This window comes from Emydura macquarii, unplaced genomic scaffold (assembly GCF_026122565.2).
Source record: "Emydura macquarii macquarii isolate MOO-44397 ecotype Brisbane River unplaced genomic scaffold, CSIRO-AGI_Emac_v2 contig_1483, whole genome shotgun sequence".
NCBI classification, from domain to species: domain Eukaryota; kingdom Metazoa; phylum Chordata; order Testudines; family Chelidae; genus Emydura; species Emydura macquarii.
This window is the reverse complement of record NW_027131620.1, coordinates 4,056,703-4,076,934: the sequence shown is the minus strand read 5'-3', so window position 1 is coordinate 4,076,934 and position 20,232 is coordinate 4,056,703. Positions and strand designations below refer to the sequence as shown.

The window sequence follows — 20,232 nt, the reverse complement described above, 5'->3', positions numbered from 1 at the left end:
TCTGTTTGTGCAGAACGGGACCTGGTCCGAGCTGGAGGTGGGGTCCCTGCAATACAAATAATCAATAATCTCTTGTTCTCTAGACAAGCAGGATCTGGGATTGCTACAGAGGAAGCACACTCATTCCAGGGCTAGGGCCCGTATCTTACAACAGCAGCTCCTTTGGGAGGGAGGAACCCATAACATGTTAAACAACCTGTGGTTTACCTTCTGTAGTTTCAACTCGATCAGTTATTCTTTGCCACCTAGGCTAAACAGCTGGGTGATATTGTTGGCACTGTTCCACCACAGAGGTGGCTGCATCTCACTTGTTGGATGAAGTGATCCCTGTGTACAAATATTTAGTACAGACACAATGAAATCCTGGACCCACTTGTGTCAATGGCAAAACTCGCATTGACTTCAGGGGGGCCTGGATTCCACCCATATTCTATAAAACTCCTGAGGGACCTACTCTTCTGGACGAAAGGCACTATATAAATGTAAGCTGTTATAACTGCTATAAACAGAGGCAATAATGAGTGTGTCCAAAGATTTGGTGGCCGTGATCTCGGACCTCCAAGCTGGACAGGGTGAAAATGGAGTCCTTCAGAAATGCAAAATATTCTTTAGAACCTGGGAATGGGAGGGGGCGGAGAACTGAGAAGACAGGAATGGAATGGTAAAACCATTTATGGTGAGATGAGGAAGTTCCTGCCAGCATTATGCAGATTCAGTGCTGCTTGAATTTCAGTCACATAAGAACCAAGTTATGTTCATTACAGACTGTAATAAATGTTTGTCAGTTTTAGACAAGTGTTTTAGATGTGGATGTTTTCCCACCCTGAATAAATTGGCTATTAAGAATAAAGGTTTTAAGAATTAAAATAAAGTAATAAGAATTAATCTAACTCCTTGGGGAAGCATGCAGATATTAAACACCTAGCCATACTGCTGACTCTTCTGACTGGAACAGTTTTCTTTCTGAAACATTCCCCTGTGCAAGTCACTTTCGCAAGTGACAGGTACTTTATAGCACAGAAAGGGAGTCGTTTCCAGAGTCATTAATTTAGTTGGGCATCAAAGTAAATCTCAGCAGTAGAAGGAGAAGTAATGTGTAAGTGGTACCTTCATGAAATAAAACAACAAATAACAGCCCCTTTCATCTGTCAAACAGAATCAAGTGGCAACTCTGAAACACTTCCCCTTTGTGATTAGGTCAAAATGTTAATCTGGAAACCTCAGTGCTTTTTCGTTCACTAATAAACTGTTTGCAGCCACCTCCTGCTCCATTACTAACTGCCGTCTATCTCATTCCTCTGTTCAGGCAGGAGCACACATTCAAGGTTGATTCTCAATGGCCTTGAAAATTGCAAGCACTAGCTTTGTTTTGCAGACAAAATGCATGTTGCTCATGCAATTGCCTGTGCTCAACATTTTGCAGGTTCCCATTGAAAATCTGGCCCTCACTACTTAACTAGCTGTAGAAAAATGATGGCCTAACTGCATGTAGTGCCTTGAGAATCCTGCTATATCTGTTAGATAGTGCTTCCCGGACGGTTCCGGTTCCAGGTTATAGGATGGAGAGAAGTTAACAGGTGAGGGCAGAAATGGATCGAGTGGGGGTCAGTCACCACTGGAGTAACTCCACATTTACTCAAGGGGCAAATGACTCCTAGCGAGCATGGGGGTTGCATCCCTGACCATCTTGCTTAACAGTCCTTGTTGGATCTGTCATCCATGAACTTATCTAATTCTTTTTTGAACACAGCTATACTTTGGGCCTTCACAACATCCCTTGGCAACAAGTTCCACAGGTTGGCTGTGTGAAGAAGTACTTTCTTATGTTTGTTTTAAACCTGCTGCCTAGTCATTTCATTGGGTGACTCCTAGTTTTTGTATTATATGAAAGGGAAAATAACATTTTCCTATTCACTTTCTTCACACCATTCATGATTTTATAGATCTCTATCCTACTCCCCCTTAATCATCTCTTCTCTAACTGAACAGTCCCAATATTTTTAATCTCTCCTCTAATGGAAGCTGTTCTATACCCTTAATCTTTTTTCTTGCCTTTCTCTGTACTTTTTCCAATTCTAATATATCTTTTTTTAGATAATGTGACCAGAACTGCATGCAGTATTTCAAGATGGATTTATATAGTGTCATTATGATATTTTCTGTCTTATTATCTTTCCCTTTCCTAATGGTTACTAACAGTTTGTTAGCTTTTTTGACTGCTTCCGTACATTAAGGACATGTTTTGAGAGAATTAGGCATGATGACTCCAAGATCTCTTTTGTGAGCGGTAACAGCTATTTTGTGTGCAGTTGGGATTATTTTTCCAAATGTGCATTACTTTGTATTTATCAACATTGAAGTTCAGCTGCTATTTTGTTGCCCAATCACCCCGTTTTGTGATCCCTTTGTGATATGATTCAGAGACGCTTGTGGTTTTGCAGGAAAACAATCTCCTAAGAACTTTTAGTATGAGACATTCATAAAGGGCTGCCAATCATCTCTAATACCCTAAAGAGGAGCAGAGACACAGCTACAAGCATGAGTCTTCTTAAGCATAGCACCAGAAAACACACTGCAAAACTGGATTTTAAGGATTTGAACATTATTTATGTTCAGATTTGTTATTACACTATTCTGTGCACATGATCAAAAGAGTACATGTCTGTGATGACACAGCCTAGAAGTCACTTCCCAAAGCTGTAAGTCATGAATGTAACATGCCTCTCACTTCACTGGCATACATTACATGTGACACAAAATGTGACAACCCCATATCGGAAAGTGTTGCAGTACATAACAATCACACAACCTGACTTGCTCATCTGAACATTTCAGTGTTTGGAAGCTAGTGTTGAAAACACTGATGGGGCACTAAATTGTTTTGGGGGTCAAAATCTGTGCAACTGTTAGATCCATAACATTCTGCTGTCCTAAAAATTACAACACCCCGGGCAGCCTTCTCATTATGTACTGCTGGCTCACATTTTCTGAGACATTTTTACTGAATGCTGGTCCAAGAAAATCCATTATGGAACAATAAATTCAGAAGACACCTGTTAATAAATGAGGAGTTGCTGTCAACAGACAACATGTACTCCCTCCTTTCCAGAAGCTGAATAAATGAGACATGAACCCAGATGTCTTGCACAACAGTTCGAAGTCTACCTTTATCATCAGGTCATCACAAAAGAAAAATTTTGACTGGTGTTAATATGACACAGTAGCCAAGTCACTAACCTAGAATGAGGGGAATTTTTCATTAAATCTATTCAGTGGGATATGTGAAAATGGTAAGAATGCTCTTGAAATCATTTGAATAAAGGCAAGATATTCTCCTACACAGGCTATTTCTTGATAAAAACTATTGATAAGCATATCACATCAGTCTCTGAAGGTCAAAGCAATCTCTTCATGAACTGAAGCACTTGCAAAGTTTTCTAGGACTGCATTTTACACATAAATGTGCTCCTTTAATTTTACATCTGCTCAGGCAAAACTAGTTGTTCTACATTTGCCTTCTACAGTGGTTTATTATATATATTGGCATTCGGCAGAAGGCACCCAGCAAGAAAGGAAACACGGGGAATAAAAATGGAGTTCCTGAATGCATTTTTCTTTACAGTAAAAATGAAGGGCTCATGAAGCAATGTTCTTCATTACTTGTTTTCTGAAGTCTCACTGCATCACTTTTCCTATTATAAAAATGCATGTAGCTGATATAAGAAATGCAATTCCCCTGCCACGCACCTCATTTGTCTGCAATTGTAATAGGTATAGGAAAAATAAAAGGACTGGAAACAGAACAAAGGGACACAGTCACTATCATAAATACTATGAGCCACATTCATTCTGGATATAATTTCATTGATGTTAATGGAGTGAGATATTACCATATATTAATGTGGTTCCACGTTCCTATCAGATGACCAGAAATGCTGTACACAGCCAACTCCAGTAAGTGAGAGCTGCTAATGGATCCCAGAAGATTCTAATACCCATTTCATTCTTGATTAGCTTGTTGTGTATCTCCATCAGTGGAAAAAAGTAGAATGACCCCCAAGAGATGACCAAGAAAATACTGCATCTTTGTGAAAAATCATTATTGCTGCCGCAGCGTGAAGACCTTAGTGAAGAATGGGGCCCCATTGTGCTAGGGCTGGTGCTGTATAGACCGACACAGTCATAGGAGACCATCCCTTCCCTAAAGAGTTAGTCTAGTTTAATACTAGAGGTGAAAATAGTAGAACATGAAGCAGAAGGGATGGAAGGAGAAGGGCAAGGATTGCAAAACTAAGATGGCCAGACTAGATATGCACACAATTAGCCTTTTTGATATATAATTGAATTGTAGCAGTGACTCTCAGCCCCAATCAGGCATCAGGGCCTCACTGTGCTAGGCACTGTATCAATACACAACTAAAGGAGCATCCCTGCCCCCCAAAGAACTTACAGAGGCCGTGAATTAATAAACTTCTAGCACTGGCTGGGAACAGGCACACTGCGAGCAGAAGCAGTGCAAGCTCCCCATGTGGCCCTGCCAAAGTCCCTCAGACTGGACCAGCAATGCCTTTATTATTTCAGCCCTAGGCCTCCAGGGAGCAACGCCACTATCGCGCAGTCCTGGCCTGCACCCTCCCACATTGCAATCCCCGGTCCCATCCTGCTCTGCACATGCCCCCATCTAAAGTTTGCAGGGCCTGGCTCAGTCTCAGGCTTCTCCGCCCCCCACTACCAGCCTGCAGGCGTACACCCCCGGCTATTGCAATCCCAGGCCCTGTACTGCTCGGCTCCCACCCGACTCCTCCTACGGGACAGACCCTCCTCCTATTGCAATCCAAGGCCCCAGATTGCTGCGCGCTTCTGCCCCCACATTGCAGCCCGGCTGCTATTGCAAACCGGGCCAGGTCTCGTTCTGTCCCTCCCCGAGCGGCGACCGTGCAACCAGCCAAGCGAGGGAAAAAGCAAAGCAGGGGAGCTGAAGCAAACGCTCCTTCCTGCCCGCGCGCGCCCCGCCTCTCTCTCTCTGTCTCGTGCCCCGGGGCTGGAGCAGCTGCAGCCCGCCCACACACACCAAGCCCCGCCCCCGCGGCGCGCCTCGGCCTGTCACGGGGTTCCCCGAGCCAGGAGCGGGCTGCAGGGGCGGAGCCGCGTGCCCGGGTTGCCCGGTAACGCCGTGTCCATGGTAACGTTTGTACAGCCCGGGGCCTGGAGGGAGGAAAGTCGGGGCCCGGCCCGGCCCGGCCCCGAGGAGCAGCGGAGACGCGGCGGGAGGAGGCGGGGGAAGGGTAAGAGCGGGCTCGGCCGGGCTGGGGGGACGGAATGGATCCGCCCCCAGGACCCCCCCCCGGCACCCCCACACGATCCACCACCTCCCCCCCCCCCCCCCGCGCTGGGCCTAGCAAGAACCCCGAGCCGCCCTCCCAGCAAGGGCCCCGCACCCCACCCCCAGCGTCAAGTGCAGCCCCCCTCCCCCGCCCTGCTGAACTCACCCCCTCCATCGCTGCATGTGGCTCCCCCCTCCCCCCGCCCTGCTGAACTCACCCCCCCATGTCTGCATGTGGCTCCCCCCCTCCCCCGCGCTGCTGAACTCACCCCCCCCTCCATCGCTGCATGTGGCTCCCCCCCTCCCCCGCCCTGCTGAACTCACCCCCCCCCTCCATCGCTGCATGTGGCTCCCCCCCCCCCCCCGCCCTGCTGAAATCACCCCCCTCCATCGCTGCATGTGGCTCCCCCGCTCCCCCGCCCTGCTGAACTCACCCCCCCCCATCTCTGCATGGGGCTCCCCCCCCCCCCCGCTGCCCTGCTGCCCTAGTGCCCAGATGCCACGGCGACGGGCACGGCACAGCTAGGGCGCCAGACAGACAGGGGGGTTGGCATAGGCCTGCCAGCGGCTGCCCCTCCCTGGGGGCCCTGTTTTGCCCAGAGATTGCGGCTCCCGCTATTCTGCGCCAGCCAGCCCGCCGCCGGTCTCCCCGCCTGCCCCAAACGGGCGTGCATCCCTGGCGCGTGTCACAACCCGTCCCCGTCCCAAACCGCTCCCGTCTGGAGATCCGGCTGCAAGTCAGCCGGGGCCCAGGTGGCTCAGACGTGGGGTTGGGCTGGCTGACCTCCCGAGGTCCCTGCCACCCCTCATCTTCTATGATTCTATTAAACCGATTCTTGTTATTTATCCTGTTTCATCAACACAAGATTAACTCTTATGGGTTTGGTGTTTTTCTTAAAGCTCCAGCAGCTGGATTTACGTATGTGATTACCTGAGAATCTCAGCTTTCATTTTTTAAAAGAGTAAGTTTATAACTCACAATTGAAGATATAAACTCTAAAGGCTTTAAACTCCGAAGGCAAATAAAAAGAATCCAAATGTTATTATTTTTAAAAATCTAATAGAAATCATAAACCTGTAGGGCTGTAAGGGACCTCCTTAGGTCTTGTAGTCCATCCCTCTGCGCTAAGGTGGGATTTTTAATTATCTTTAAGTGAATCTTATGCATTTTGAAGGCCTGACTCATGATTTTTGAATGCTTGGATTTGACAATTCCATACTGAGGCAAAGAAAGCATCCTTAAAGGCAACAACAGGTGAATTCTCCAAAACCTCAAACTGCATCCCACACAGACAACTAAACACGGCTTTTCAGGACTTTGTGGACTGCTATAGAATTGCACAGAACTTTTGCACAACATTTGCCACATTTCATTTAACAGCTGTGCTCATCCTACAGGTTCCCTATACTGAAAAGGGGCCTTTTGCTATATGGAGTCAGGGGGATTGTTTCAGAAAAATAGAACTTTTACATTTTACTTCTAATTTGTATTACAATTTTATTAATAATAATTCATTCTGTATTGGAAACAAGTGTAGTAAGTACTTCACAGATGACTAAGAAAGACTTTATCTCTGCCCCAATGAGCTTATAGTCTAACCTGTGGAAATGACAGAATGAGTGAGGGAGACAAACAGAGATGGGGTGGGGATAAAAAGGATTTATGAGTCAGTCACTTTAATGAATATCTGCTAGCCGGTTTCAGGTTTTGCCCAGATCTGTTGTAGAAAAGTTTCCAGAGATAAAATGAGCCAGATTTTCAAGGGCTCGGTATTCAGCAGCTGTCATTATGATACTTCTGGAAATATTTTCACATCCAAAGTGCTGAGTTCTTTTCAAAATCTGGACGCTTGTTTTGGTGCCTAAATGGGAGCTGAGCTCTTTAGAAAATCTGGCCCTATACGTATAGGGCTAGAATTGGAGACGTGCTGAGGATACACAACTCCCACTGAGCCACTGCTCAGCATATCTGAGTCAGATTATAAAAGAGGAGTTTACAAAAATAACCCCAACAGAAGATCTTTCTCTTGCAATTTAATTTGGTGACTGTGAGTGATGTTTTATACCTCCAGAAAGAGGGACTAGACTTGCTATCTAATTTTTACAAATAGGAAAACCAATGTTATCTTATCTAGGACCACAAAAATATACACCTCTGACCAAGCCTGACTTCCTCTTAAGAAAGTGGCTAAGCATTAAACCACACAGTGAAGCCATGATATAGGTAGAGAAAATATGTGTTTTAACTCTCACTATGCCTATGTCAGAAAGTAGAAACCTTGAACCTAAAATGGAGAATTGCAATTGATGTTTGTTTATTGAACTACGTTACCTTTCTTTAGCAGATTTTGCATGTAGTTATATTTTATTAGGTGCCCAGAGGCCTTAGAAAGAAAAATGTATTTCACCATCGAAGATCTCAAAGCACATTCTTGCTTGTGCTACATACGAGTCACTTCACTGAAATATAACTCCTTTGGAATGGAGGACAGAAGCTTGGCAGACAGCTGGCATGCAGCACACTCCACAGCAAGCATGGGCAGGGACAGCAAGCATTTGGACCAGTGACATTGGAGCGACCTGTTACTCTTTTGAAAAAGATCATGGAATCTTTAGAGCTACAACATTGAGCACAATCATAGTTTATTCTATAGGACCCTGGAAACATCCCTCCAGCATGCAGGCATTCTTAGAGGACAGATATATTTCAGTCTTATAGCAAAGGTTGAGAATTGGCACATATGTATCATTGTGATTGGCACATTACAATACATAAACAAATAGATTTGTACCACCTCCAGCTACATTACATCTTGTGGATTCAGTTTCCTGAATTTCTATTTGATGGGACCAGTGACCTGGGAAGTCTTTGTCACAGGCCACATAAACCACCCAGATCCACCATCCTAAATTTTTAATTAACAATTTATGCTTGGTGCTTGTATTTTCAGGGTACTTCTGTGATCAAAATGAGTGTGACTTTATTTAAGGGAATTGACAGAAATTAAGATTTTATACATTTGAATAGATATAGTCAAGAACATTAATATTGTGAACTAAAACTGCTTATATTAAATAATTTTATACATTAAATATAAGTGGAGAGAAATTAGCTAGATAGTAAAACAGCTTGGAAAATAAAATCTGTACTGACACCTACATAATTTGATTAAAAAATACATAAGTATGTGCGTGCATCTGCATGTATAAATCGTGTGCATCTTGCTGTCAGTGTATATACAACTACAGTCATTGACGACACAAATTACCAGTTAAGTCTGAAACCAATTGTTTGCATGTGCAGTTACTGCAGTTACATATCCAATCATGGTAATTTGCATGCACTTATGTGTACTGTCGTCTTAGAATCTAGCTCACAATATTCTAAACATTCAGAGCTTTAAAAACAGAGGTTTAGCCTGCAACTTCCACTAAGGCAAATACATGAGGTACAGCAACCATTGAACCTGCACATCATACTGATAATGCATGGGAAAGAAACAAGCCAACTACCTCTGGGAAAATGGATAATCTTGTTAAATGTTATTTCTTAATAATGCAAAGGGAAATGTTTGGATTCCGAAGGATTTGTGAACTCTGCCCTTTTTCACAAGAGTTCCTGCCTTCTCTTTATTTTCTATGTTTCACACATTGAGTATTGCGTATAGTTAACCAAATTCAAAGTGGGTGGGTTCTTCACCAAATTTCTCAGCTAGACTTCAAAAGTTTCAGTTCCTGAACAGGGTTTTGTAAGAGCAACACCCTGAAGAAATATATTATAACTCAGCTTGTGTGGATTTGGCCATAAGCCATAAAGTCTTCAAACAACAAACAGTTCATCATAACATGCAATAGCTCTTCTGGCATCAGAAGCTGAAGAAAGCATTGGAAGTAATGATATATTAACAAAAAAAAGACATACACTTGTATGTGTCTAAAATCCCATTTGCAGCATCCAGTACCATCCTTAAAACCACTTCCTCTTTCTTGTCAGTAGCATCCTGTGTGATTTCCTGCTATGGTTTTGTAAGAGCAGTACAAATGAAAGGAATCTTCCTCTAGAGAAGTTCATTTTGTTATATTTTCTTAACTTCTTATTTTATTATCTATTAAAGAAAAATAAGACTTTCTGAGCAATCTCCAGTGGAGTCAGGCTGGTTTCTCTGTATAGTCAAAATCTTTCCCCCTAATTTTCTATTGTATGACTAAGTTCAGCATACATAGGATACAAGAAGTATAGTAAAAATACATTGTTCCTGTTACAGAATATATAGCATGTGATACAGCATATGTTGTTACTACATGAATAAGAACTAATTTTCAAAATTAAATAATTCAGTGGTTTTACTGGCTGTAACAATATTGGGTTTTATTTTACCAAGGAATTCTCTTTCCACCTTTTGCTACTACAAAATTCCCACCCCTCACCCCAAAATCACAGGGAAGAACCAATTAATACAAAGTAATTTGCATCCATCATATAACTACTGCTAGGACACAAATCCTGTATACAGGAACGGTAGGCTGCCCCCTCGAAACCCAGGGCCAAATTCTGAGGTGAGTTTATTCACCTAAATTGGAGTAACTTGACTCCTTTTGGTTCCCTAAAGAATATTTGTTACTCACACTTAGACTCCCTTAATTAGATTCCCTTGGACTTACTTATTGATTTAAACTCCCACGCATGTTACATCCCCAAACCATAACTGAGGCCCATTTAATTTGAGTATATTTAGCCTTCTTCATCTGAAAAGTGTGGCAGTTCTAAGCCAAGAATCGTAGCACAGCACCTCCAACTGCTCCTGTTATTACTACAAACAACTGACGTAAAATAAATAAGAAAAGTAGCCCCCACTCCACTGTAACTTACACCTCTTTAAACATTCTTCCAGCTTGTTAGCATGGAAGTTAAAACATTTTACCTTCCTTACACTCTCTTTGCACATTAGCATCTGGGTATAGGGAAATTAAGGGAGTGCAGCAGAGTCTATTATACCTATAGTTACCTTATACCTATGGATATGCCTCTTGTTCTCAATATAATGGGGGTTGTCTTGTTTGCTTGTTTGTTTAAGTCAAAACAAAGTTTATTGAAAATGCATCTTCTGAAATAAACTTCTGGATCTGCATACAGGGGGTGGAGTCTAAGGGTCGTTACATTCTAAGTCACACAGCTGTCCACACCAGAAGCAGACTTGCTCCTTACCAACATGATTTCCTGTGACAAGAATAGCTTCTGGTTACCGCAGACTAGCACAAATTGCTGGAAAAATTCCAGTTTCTGAGAAATAAATGAGCACTAATTAACACAGCCCTTTTTTTCTTCATTATAAAGCCGTGTGGTAGTTTTGGTTCACATGGGTTCGTGCAAAACATTTTGCACTTCTGGTTCACAAGTGGGTTCATGGTCACACCTCCCCTTTTTTCCATGCCTGCCCCAGTTTCACTGTGTGTTTCACCCAAAACTGCCACGTTCTGTCTGGTTTCAGCTCAAAGCCATAGAAAATCACTGCATTTGATATGATTCTCACGTGGAATCATAAACTGGCCCAGATTAGCTCCACACTCAACTAGATTTTATATAAAAACTGAAACTAGGAGAGTTCCATTATAAAATATTTGCACAACTTTAGTGAATAAGGTTTGGTAGTTATGGGTTAATTTAACATTTAAGAGCTTCTGTTTGATTCAAATTGTATTCAGAAGTTGAAATACCCCAACTTCTCTGAACTTCTTTTTCAACACACTGAATGTGAAAATCTCTCCTTCATGGTACCTTCTTTGAGAAGTCTGGGGTCTCTAAATCAAGTATACTAGCACAGAATCTCTACCGGCTCCTATTAATACCATGGATACATATCAGACAGCTAGTGATTAGAGTAGAGACTACTGAGTTCTAATCCCAACTCCACTTTTGATTTGTATAATCTTGAGCAAGTCAATTAACTTCTGGGATAAGAGGGATAATGATGCTTGCCTACCTCACAGGGCTGTTTAAAGGATCAATCTGATAATGTTTGGGGAATGGTTTGAATATGCATGGTGTTTGATGAGTGATATTATTATCACAGGTAGATGTATTGTAGGTTTCATATTCACAACTGCATTTGGTGTCTAATGTCTTGTGCTTTAGTCTTTGCATTTAATCTACAGGATTATCTAAATCCTGATTTGTATGTTTTAGATGTAATTACCGCCTTTTGAGGCTTTGACTCATGCGTTTGGTTCACACTGCAATCTAGATGACTGTTGTTTACCTCAGTGCTTAGATTGAAACTGAAGTTCCAGAAAACCTTCTTAGGCCAGATCCTCTGCTGATGTAAATTGGCGTAGCTCCATTGCTTCAGTGAAGCTATCCTGATTTACATCAAGCTGAGGATATGATGCCCTATATCCATCCATAGACACAAGCTTATTCAGACTGCAGAGTGCTAATGAAGTAGAGAGGAAAGCCATCAGGTTGCACCTGACAAGCTGATTCAAACCAGGACATGAACTAGTAAAATAAATATTTTAAATGTTTTCTCCCAGGAATCCGTAGATCCTTCACCATCATCCCATTTTCCTGCCCAGTTTACACCCCCAAATTCAGATAAGACCCCTTTTGCAGCCACCATCCTTCCAGCCTAAGGAGAACTCACTTCATAGGTTGAAAACTTCTGTCCTTAGTCGACCAAGGGGATCAATGAGTGACGTGAGTCACAGATGCTAAGTACATGTCTTTGTAGTGCTGCCAAGTTCCATGTGTCTCCTACATAGTAGTGCAGAGCACAGCCATTGGGCCTTTGGGCTGGTCTAAAAATGTTTCTAAGATTGCATGTTACACTCCAGTTAAATATTGGAAAACAAAAGGAACTGACCTGACCCCAGAATTGGCTCTCTTGGTACAACAGCAATGATATGCAACTGTCTGAGCATTTCTAAACAACACTCAAATACAGTTTTTTAAGAGCTGCCAAGGAAATTTGAGATGCATGTGTAGCTTAGATGGATGGTTTTCTTTTATAGGAGAGAGGGGGCCTTTAACAACTGTGGTACCCACGCAAAAGACAGATCAGGCAGTTGGACATTTACAGCACGAGTAGCCATAAATAGCTTGGAGTGGCCAACACTGATTAAAGAAAGATGTGCAAAAAGTAGGGCTAGATTATTACAATGATGTATTTTGCAGTAGTGCGTAGAGACCCCAGCTGAGATCAGTGCCCCATGGTGCTAGGTGCTATACTGACACAGAAAAAGAGACAGTCCCTACTCCAAGGATATTGCTATCCTAGCAGAGAAGACAGACATAAGGGGAAAGAGAGGCAAAGATAACTTACCCCAGGGTCAAAGAGCAGGTCAGCAACAGAACCAGGAATAGACCCCAGATCTTCTGAGTACTAGTCCAGTGCGCTATTCACTGGACCCTACTGAGTAACGTACTGATCCCATTATACAGTACCAACTGAGAAACCTGAGTTTGAATCCTGCCCTCAGCCTGACACTTCCTGGGCCAGATGGGGCTTTCAGCAGCTTCCTCACTTGAGTGTAGGATTTCCCAAAGCACCAAGTACTCCTGACCTCACATTGTTACAACTGTAGATTGTTTTCTTCTTTTCCAGTCTTAACAGAACAAAGATGACTGCAAGAGAAACACCTACGCGCAAAGGGACAATTATTCCTAAATCCTGGAAGAGTTTACTTCCATTTGATGTAAATGCAATGTCTCCACAACAGAAAGAGAGGTATCTGGCATTTGCTGAACCCACTGAGGAACCAGTGAAATCCATGCTGGCCTCAGACATCTTTATGATGGATACAATTTCCCATGAGCACTCCAAGCATGAAAGAGAGACAGAGCAAAAGAAGCAGGCAAGAGTCATTGGGCTACTCAAGGCTGCAGAAGCCCGGAACCGCCTTCATAACGTGAGGCTCCGGTTTCAGAACTTGAGAGTAAGTTAACCTCAAAGACCTTCCATCAACAGGCCAGGTTGATAGTGTTGTGCAAGATGGGACTGAGGAATTGTGTGCAGTAAAGATCGTTTCTTTATCCTACACTGAAATGTCGCTTTTCAAATTCAGACAAAATATTATATTTTGAAGTGAGCAAGGGAAAAACAAAATATTAGTTTTTCTCCTTACTGTTGAAAAAGAGTACATTTTTATCCCGTTGCACCTTCAAACCTGTTCCATGAAACAACCTGATATGCATGCGGAAAATTCTTAACAGTCAGTGTCCATGTTTTCAGCTGAAAATCTTTCCTTATCCTAAAATAGAGAAGAGGTGAACGGCAAGATTATAATGGAACCTTGGTTGCAGTCTTAACCATGGAGAGATGGCTCTTTCTCCACAATGCCTTCTCTTATAGGGTTTGTCTACACTGGGGCTGGAGGGGTAACTTCCAGCTCAGGTAGAAATACCCCTGCTAGCTCAATGAGCACAAGCAGTGGCATGGGCTAGCCATGCTAAGTACAACCCCACACGAGACTCTAAATACAGAAGCTGACATAAGCTGCTGTGCCATTGCAACCACACTGCTGTTTTTAGCATGCTACCTTGCTTAGAGCTAGTGCAGGTATGTCTACCTGAGCTGGAAATTACACCTCCATCTCAGGTGTAGCCATAACCCATAGAAGCTTTAACCACTAAAATGAGCCCATTTTCTCTTCTGTGGTCCCTGTGATACTCCATTACATTTAAGTGCAGGAGAGCATGCATTTAGGATCCATTTGCAAAATGAAAACAATCCTTTTTGCTGATTTTGGCCAGGACCTGTTGAATTATGCATGCATTTGCATGTCCAGTTTTAGAATACAGCTACCACGGCTGTGCACGAAGCCATGACGATTATGAATGCAAATAACCAGCTATTATAACGAGCTAGCTGGTTATTTGTGTGTGCAGTTTCCACTGTAGTGCATGCAAACACGGTAATTGTCTGCACAATTGTCTTTCTAATCGTCATTAGAGGATTCTAACTCCTAAAAGGAGGAGGATTTATGTGTTTCTCCATATAACAAATTCATGCTGGAAAAGATCACGTCAGCACACTGTCATTCACTAAGGGTGGAATTTTCTATGTACCTAAGTGATTTAGGAACACATGTACCATTGAAAGTCAACAGGGCATTGTGCTCCTAACTTGCTTGGGCGCCTTTGAAAATCCTATCCTAAAAGCCTACCATACCACCCAATACATCTCACCTCATCAAGTGCACTAAAGTAACCCTTCCAGTTTACAAGTGCAGACTGGAGTTTCTCTGTTTATTCCCTAGGAGAAAACCAATTCTGGAAATGTTGCTTATTTTAGACCCTACAGCCTCAAGGAAGATATTTTCCCCTAATCCCAAACTAAATTATATCATACTTGGCTAGCAGTGTAACCATGGTACTGAAGTTATTTATGACTCTGAAATTAATATATGCTATAGTTAGCAACAGTGGAACAGGGTTTCTTCTATACTATAGTCCAACTGCCTTCCTTGCCCAGCCCCAGGCTACTCTGGAAAACAAGACAGACTGTCTCCAGAGGGTCTTCAGTTTGCAGTGACCGATGTCAGTTTTTGCTGATCTCCAAAACTTGGCAACACTCAACTGCATATGTGCAAAGATGCATCTTCTAAACATAGGAAAGGGCTTGGCCTTGTTTTTATTGATCATCATTTTGCTGGGAGATTTGTTTGCTTTTGTGTAGATTTTTTAAAGTGAATGTTAATGTCCATGAATGGTCCTGGAATGATGGAACACAACACAAGGATTGGCAGCAGCCCTGCAAGTTTTCCTGCACACGACTCCTCTACCCTGACCTGGAGGGACTCCTGCAGGGCAAAAAGGGGAGTTCAAGGGATCCATTGGGGAGGACATCTGAGAACTGGATCAACATCTCCCAAACTGATTCCTCTGCAGAGGCACCAGACAAGCCCAAGCAGAACACAGCAAAGTGCAGAGGAGCAGAGAAAGCTGCACGATCCTAAATGCTACTGATGGAGGTCAAGTATCAGGCAGCTCCCTGCTTCCACAGTGACCCCTACTGCAGACAGCCAGAAGAACAGCTCATGTTCAAATCTGCAGACTCAGGCAGCAGCCCATTGGCCAAGCCACTTCTCTCTGCTCCCAAGGCACTCAGCTCAGCAGCAGTAGCTCATCCGTGCAGCCTTCTCCTGAGAGAGAGAATGGGGTGGAGGAGTCACCACAGGAGGAGGAATATAAAACAAGGGAAAGGGCAACAGCAGCAATAGAAGGGAAAGTCGAGAGGGCAGAGCAATTGGGCAGCACAAAGGAGCCATGATGGGCCACTTTGCTGGCCTGGGACACATCATGTGGGGGACAAGGGCTGCCCAGTTCTTCCGTCCTCTCCTTACGGGCCAGTTTGAGCAGCCTTGGGGGTTACCTGTAACACAGTAGGCAAGACACCCTCCGTTCTCAAGGACAGTTTTTGGATCGTGATCTGATTGGCTGGACATAGCGGATCATTTTTCAATACTCACTGCATGTGCACTCTTTCATTTGGGGTAGCACACTCATTTCATTGCAGTTCTGCAGCACAATAAACCTTTTACTGCATTTGACTGAAATTCCTAAAAGCCAATCTATACCGCAATAGGATTCTGCTTCCCAACATCAATTATATTGCCCCAAGAATAACAGGAAATGAAATCCCTACCCATATTTGGGGGCTTTTCAACCAGGCTGGCTTTGGGCCCAGTCCTACTCCCACTTGAAATCAATATAAAGACTCTCGGGGACTTCAGTGGGAGTTAGATCAGGCTTTTTGAAGGGGGATGTGGCAAGTATTGAGAGGTTTGCTTATTTGTTTAATTTAGGTTTGTTTTACAGTCTGAAGATCAGTTCCCTTAGCCCCCAGGGCCAAATTCATCCCATGGGATTATCCTACGGATTTATTTGGCCCATTTTGGTCAAACATGATTGCTTTCTTTATCTTTTGGTCTTTTGTTTTTTTTAACCACAGGCTCAGGAAATAAACCATCTGATATCCTGCCAGAAAACTGCCAGAGGCGCTGTGAGACTGGAGGTGTTTCTCCCACCCCGAAAGAACATTCAGAAACTAGCAGATAACTTGGACAGAGTTCAGGTATGTCTGAGCACATGCCAGCAGTTAAACTGATTTCTTCCACTATCTTATCTGTCCATTTCTAGTTTTAAAGGAGAGGAGGGCTTAGCAGGCAAGTTACTCTTGGAATGTGTTCAGTAAACCACGGACAGTTGAACTGTAGATTGTAAATAGAAATAGCCATAGGTAGAGACATGGTATTTAACTAAGCTTAGCACCAAATAAGTTATATTGGTTAGAGCAGAGAACTAGGAGTCAGGACATCTGGGATCTGTTGTGAGCTTTGCCAGTGTCTTAATATGTGACCTTGGGCAAATCACTTAACTGCTCTTTGTCTCAGTTTCCCCACATGTAAAACACCTATTTCACAGGCTGTCCAAGGCAGATGAACTGAGTTCCATGCAACTCTCCATCTGAAAGTCTCTTGGATGAAAATTTAAAACTTAGGTCCTGTCTGCTCTCTTTTAACACGAATGATCTCTGTGCGTTTTTATAAGACTCAGCAGTGTGGTTCATTGTCCTTGGCCCGGATGCTCTCCCCTATCTCCCACACAACTATTTTTAAGTGTACTAAGCACAACTTGTTTGCCTGAACAGCATTCACCACCCTAGGGATGGGTGCAACTTAGGTGGGTGTGTGTATATATATATATAGAGAGAGAGAGAGAGAGTTTGTGAATCACTTTGGGATGCCTTAGGAGGCAAGGTGCTATATGAATGTTACTCGTGGCAGCATAATACATTATAGTTCTGTGTAAAATTAGCTATCAGACAAATTAATTATAAATGATCTTTGCCCAGTTCCCTGCCTGATAATAGTGGCAAAAGCATTGGAGCACTGAGCAAAGTGTATTTGCTGCTTGCTGTCTGTGACTTTTTATTAAAGGCCATTTCCTTTAGAGTGACAGCTAAAATACAGGTTCTTATACTGGATTTCCCTCTGACTTTCCTGCCTGCACTTCCCTCCCCACTCAGCCAGCATTTGTAAACATATCTTTCTGCTTTACTCCTGACTGCCTCGAGCAGATTCCTGGGATGTTAATGCCAGATACAGCAGAGGCCTTGGAGTGCTGAGAAGGGCAGACAGTCCCACAGCTGTAACAAGATGGAACCAGATTACAGCGCAGAGAGCATGTGAACACAATGGAACAGTCTGCTAGAAAAGCCCGCCCCAACCTTTCCAGGAAACCATACCAATTTATTAGTCTAAGGCCTTAGCCGTCCCAGGTAGTACCTACCACCTCTCATTCAGTTGTGAGCAGCGACCTGCAGTGTATGTAAGACTGAGCTTTGCAAAAAAAAGCCAGGTTCCTCTGCAGGCTGAAGTACACACAGCTGACTTGGAGATTGGTATATGTTCACAGTGCACCATTGCTGCCAATACTCATCATTAACACTGGGAGGGGAAACCAGGAGTAACAGGCACAAAAGCATGAAGCACTGCACAGTGCTCGAATGTGTATGTGTCTCAGGGAAGCACAGTCTGAGGACATTCTGAATCAATGTAACTTCTGCACACAACCAGGAAACCGCCCCTCCCTTCATCAGAACAGAGGAAGAGGCAGCATGCCCACATCTGTATCAGAACTGTGTCAGGGAAACTGGGTAATGGTTCCAAGCACCAAGTAAAGGGGCAGGGTCAGGAGCAAATTAGCCATTTCACCTTCACCTGAAACATGCAGTTGCAGTTAAAGAAGAGATAGGAGGGCTCTGAGTTTTTACTACAGCACCATCTCTAGGAACACTTCAAACTAGCCTGGACAAAGCTCTCAAAAAATAGACACCTAAGAGGGATGGACCACATGACCCAAAACATCTTTTCCATCTCTAATTTCATCCTGGGCCCATTGAAGTCAATGGGAATTTTGCCATTGTCTTCAATGTGGCCACGATTTCACCCGATGAGTCTGTGGAATACAGGCACGTTCACTCTAGGTCTGTGGTTTGAATTCAGCTCAGGCTGGTAACAACTGACCAGTTGCCATCTGACAGCGGTTTAGTGATCTATAGGAAATGAGTTCCCACACACCTCTCCTCCACATTCGCGCCTTTGTTGGCAGTCGCAGCAGGGAAGCCTATGATTAAATCTGTGTTGAGACTGAATAACCTCCTCTCAGCTAGAAATGGTTCCTCCAGAAAAGGACTGAGGCACTCTGGTGGGATAGTGAGCAGAGCCTTCATTGCTATTGTCTGAATTTGACTTTTTCTTTGGATACAGAGAGGACCTCTACTGTCAGAATAGCCCCTTCTGAGTGCTACATTCATTACAAATAGAGAGAAATGAAGCTTCTGTATTTTTCTATTAGCTTCTTTCCCACCTATCTCCCTTCTCCCCAATCTGGCATTTCTCTTGCTTGCAGGTGTAACTTTTGAAATAGCATTTGATCATACATTGCTGCAGTGGACAGCTTTATGCTATTGTTCAGTCTTTCACCTTTTTGTTTTTGTTTTACAGCGGAGTAGAGTTGAAGCAATACTAGAAGATGAAAATGGCGAAATATTCATTAGAAGAACCTGAAACCTTGGAGGAACTAGTTAGAATAGTGTGCCATAGTGGCTGAACTGGGAATGAGCCCTAGGAGAGCTACAAGTTGTCTCAGCTACTGATCATTACTGTTAAATAAACCACTCCAGTTTCTTCTCATGTGCATCCAAAGATGTGCAACAATTTAAAGTAGGACAGGCAGATCCACAAAACTTACCAAGAAACTGCTAAAGGAATGGAAGATTCAGTGTGGTGGGCCAGATTCCAACTTCTCTTACACAGTTATAAACCCAGAGTTACTTGATTGATTGACATCAGCTTACTCTGGATTTATCCCAGCATTTCTGAGGTCAGAATTTGACCCTGTGGCCTTTCTCAGTAAGATACTCACTTGATTTGTTGGAAATAGGGATTCTAGTGTTAAGCCAAATTGTGTGTATAACAGTGACTTCAGCCTTTACCATACATGGTTGAGAAACCTCTGTGCCATTACCAGCCTTTCCTTGTGATGAGTGCTTGGCCTTGTAATCTTAAAACTCTGAAATATTGAAATGCTGCTTGCTTATATAATCAGACCTGTAATGTCCCTTAGCCTGTTGCCTCCACAACTGATAGACAGCAGGACATCCCTGCATATGTTGAGCTGTGTCCAAATGTCACCCTGTAGAAATCTGGACTGCAATAAAGGTAACAATGGATGCAACACAGGAGATGTGGTTTCATTATTATGGCTCTATACCGAGATCCCATTGAAAAGTAACGCCAGCTTAGAAAAGTCTTGATTTCAATAGAAGTGAAGGAATGGAAAGACTGTGGTTAGTAACATTTACTATCAAGCAGGGATGGATATTTTAGAGAAATAAAAAAGTCACCAAATGGAAAAAAACGGCTAAAGATGAGGAAGTGATGCTGAGAGATTTTCTTTTCATTGAAGTAAAATAAAAAACAAAGCACACTGCAACAAGTTATGTATTCGCTGGTCTATGCAAACCAGACTTCCTGCTCCCTCCCTGCTTGTGCGGGAGAATTCCTTCTCTTGAAATTTTTGATGGGCTCCTCTCTCTGATTCGTCAGAAGACTTCACCCCCAGATATTTCCCCCACACACCAATATTTTATGTCATCTTCCTGCTCCCACGGAGGCACAGAGACCTCCGATACTCCCTTTTTCCCTCCTCCATACCCACTGAAGCCATGCACGGAGACACTAGCTGAAAATACCATACCTTACTACAGAAACCAGACCAAAAATCTCCTGATTGTAAGAGTGCCAAGACGCCCAGAGCAGCGTTCCTCCTTCATCTGGTTATGCGGGTCAGCAGGGGGCTGTTGTAGCTGACATAGGTGAGAGCAGTGGTTCTCAACTAGGGGTAC

At 43.3% G+C, this 20,232-nt stretch overlaps 1 protein-coding gene across 2 annotated transcripts; it reads left to right on the top strand.

Annotated features, from left to right (window-relative positions):
* Positions 1 to 5,130: 5,130 nt before the first annotated feature.
* Positions 5,131 to 19,569, top strand: LKAAEAR1 (LKAAEAR motif containing 1). Of its 2 annotated transcripts, XM_067554597.1 has the most exons (5): positions 5,132 to 5,285; positions 6,224 to 6,285; positions 12,925 to 13,255; positions 16,273 to 16,395; positions 18,830 to 19,569. In XM_067554597.1, the coding sequence occupies exons 3-5, from the start codon at positions 12,941 to 12,943 to the stop codon at positions 18,890 to 18,892; spliced, it is 501 nt and encodes a 166-aa protein (XP_067410698.1). In that variant the 5' UTR covers positions 5,132 to 5,285; positions 6,224 to 6,285; positions 12,925 to 12,940; the 3' UTR covers positions 18,893 to 19,569. The 2 variants fall into 2 exon arrangements, with proteins under 2 accessions (XP_067410700.1, XP_067410698.1); XM_067554599.1 differs by lacking the exon at positions 6,224 to 6,285 and having other exon boundaries at positions 5,131 to 5,285.
* The last annotated feature ends 663 nt before the right edge of the window (positions 19,570 to 20,232 follow it).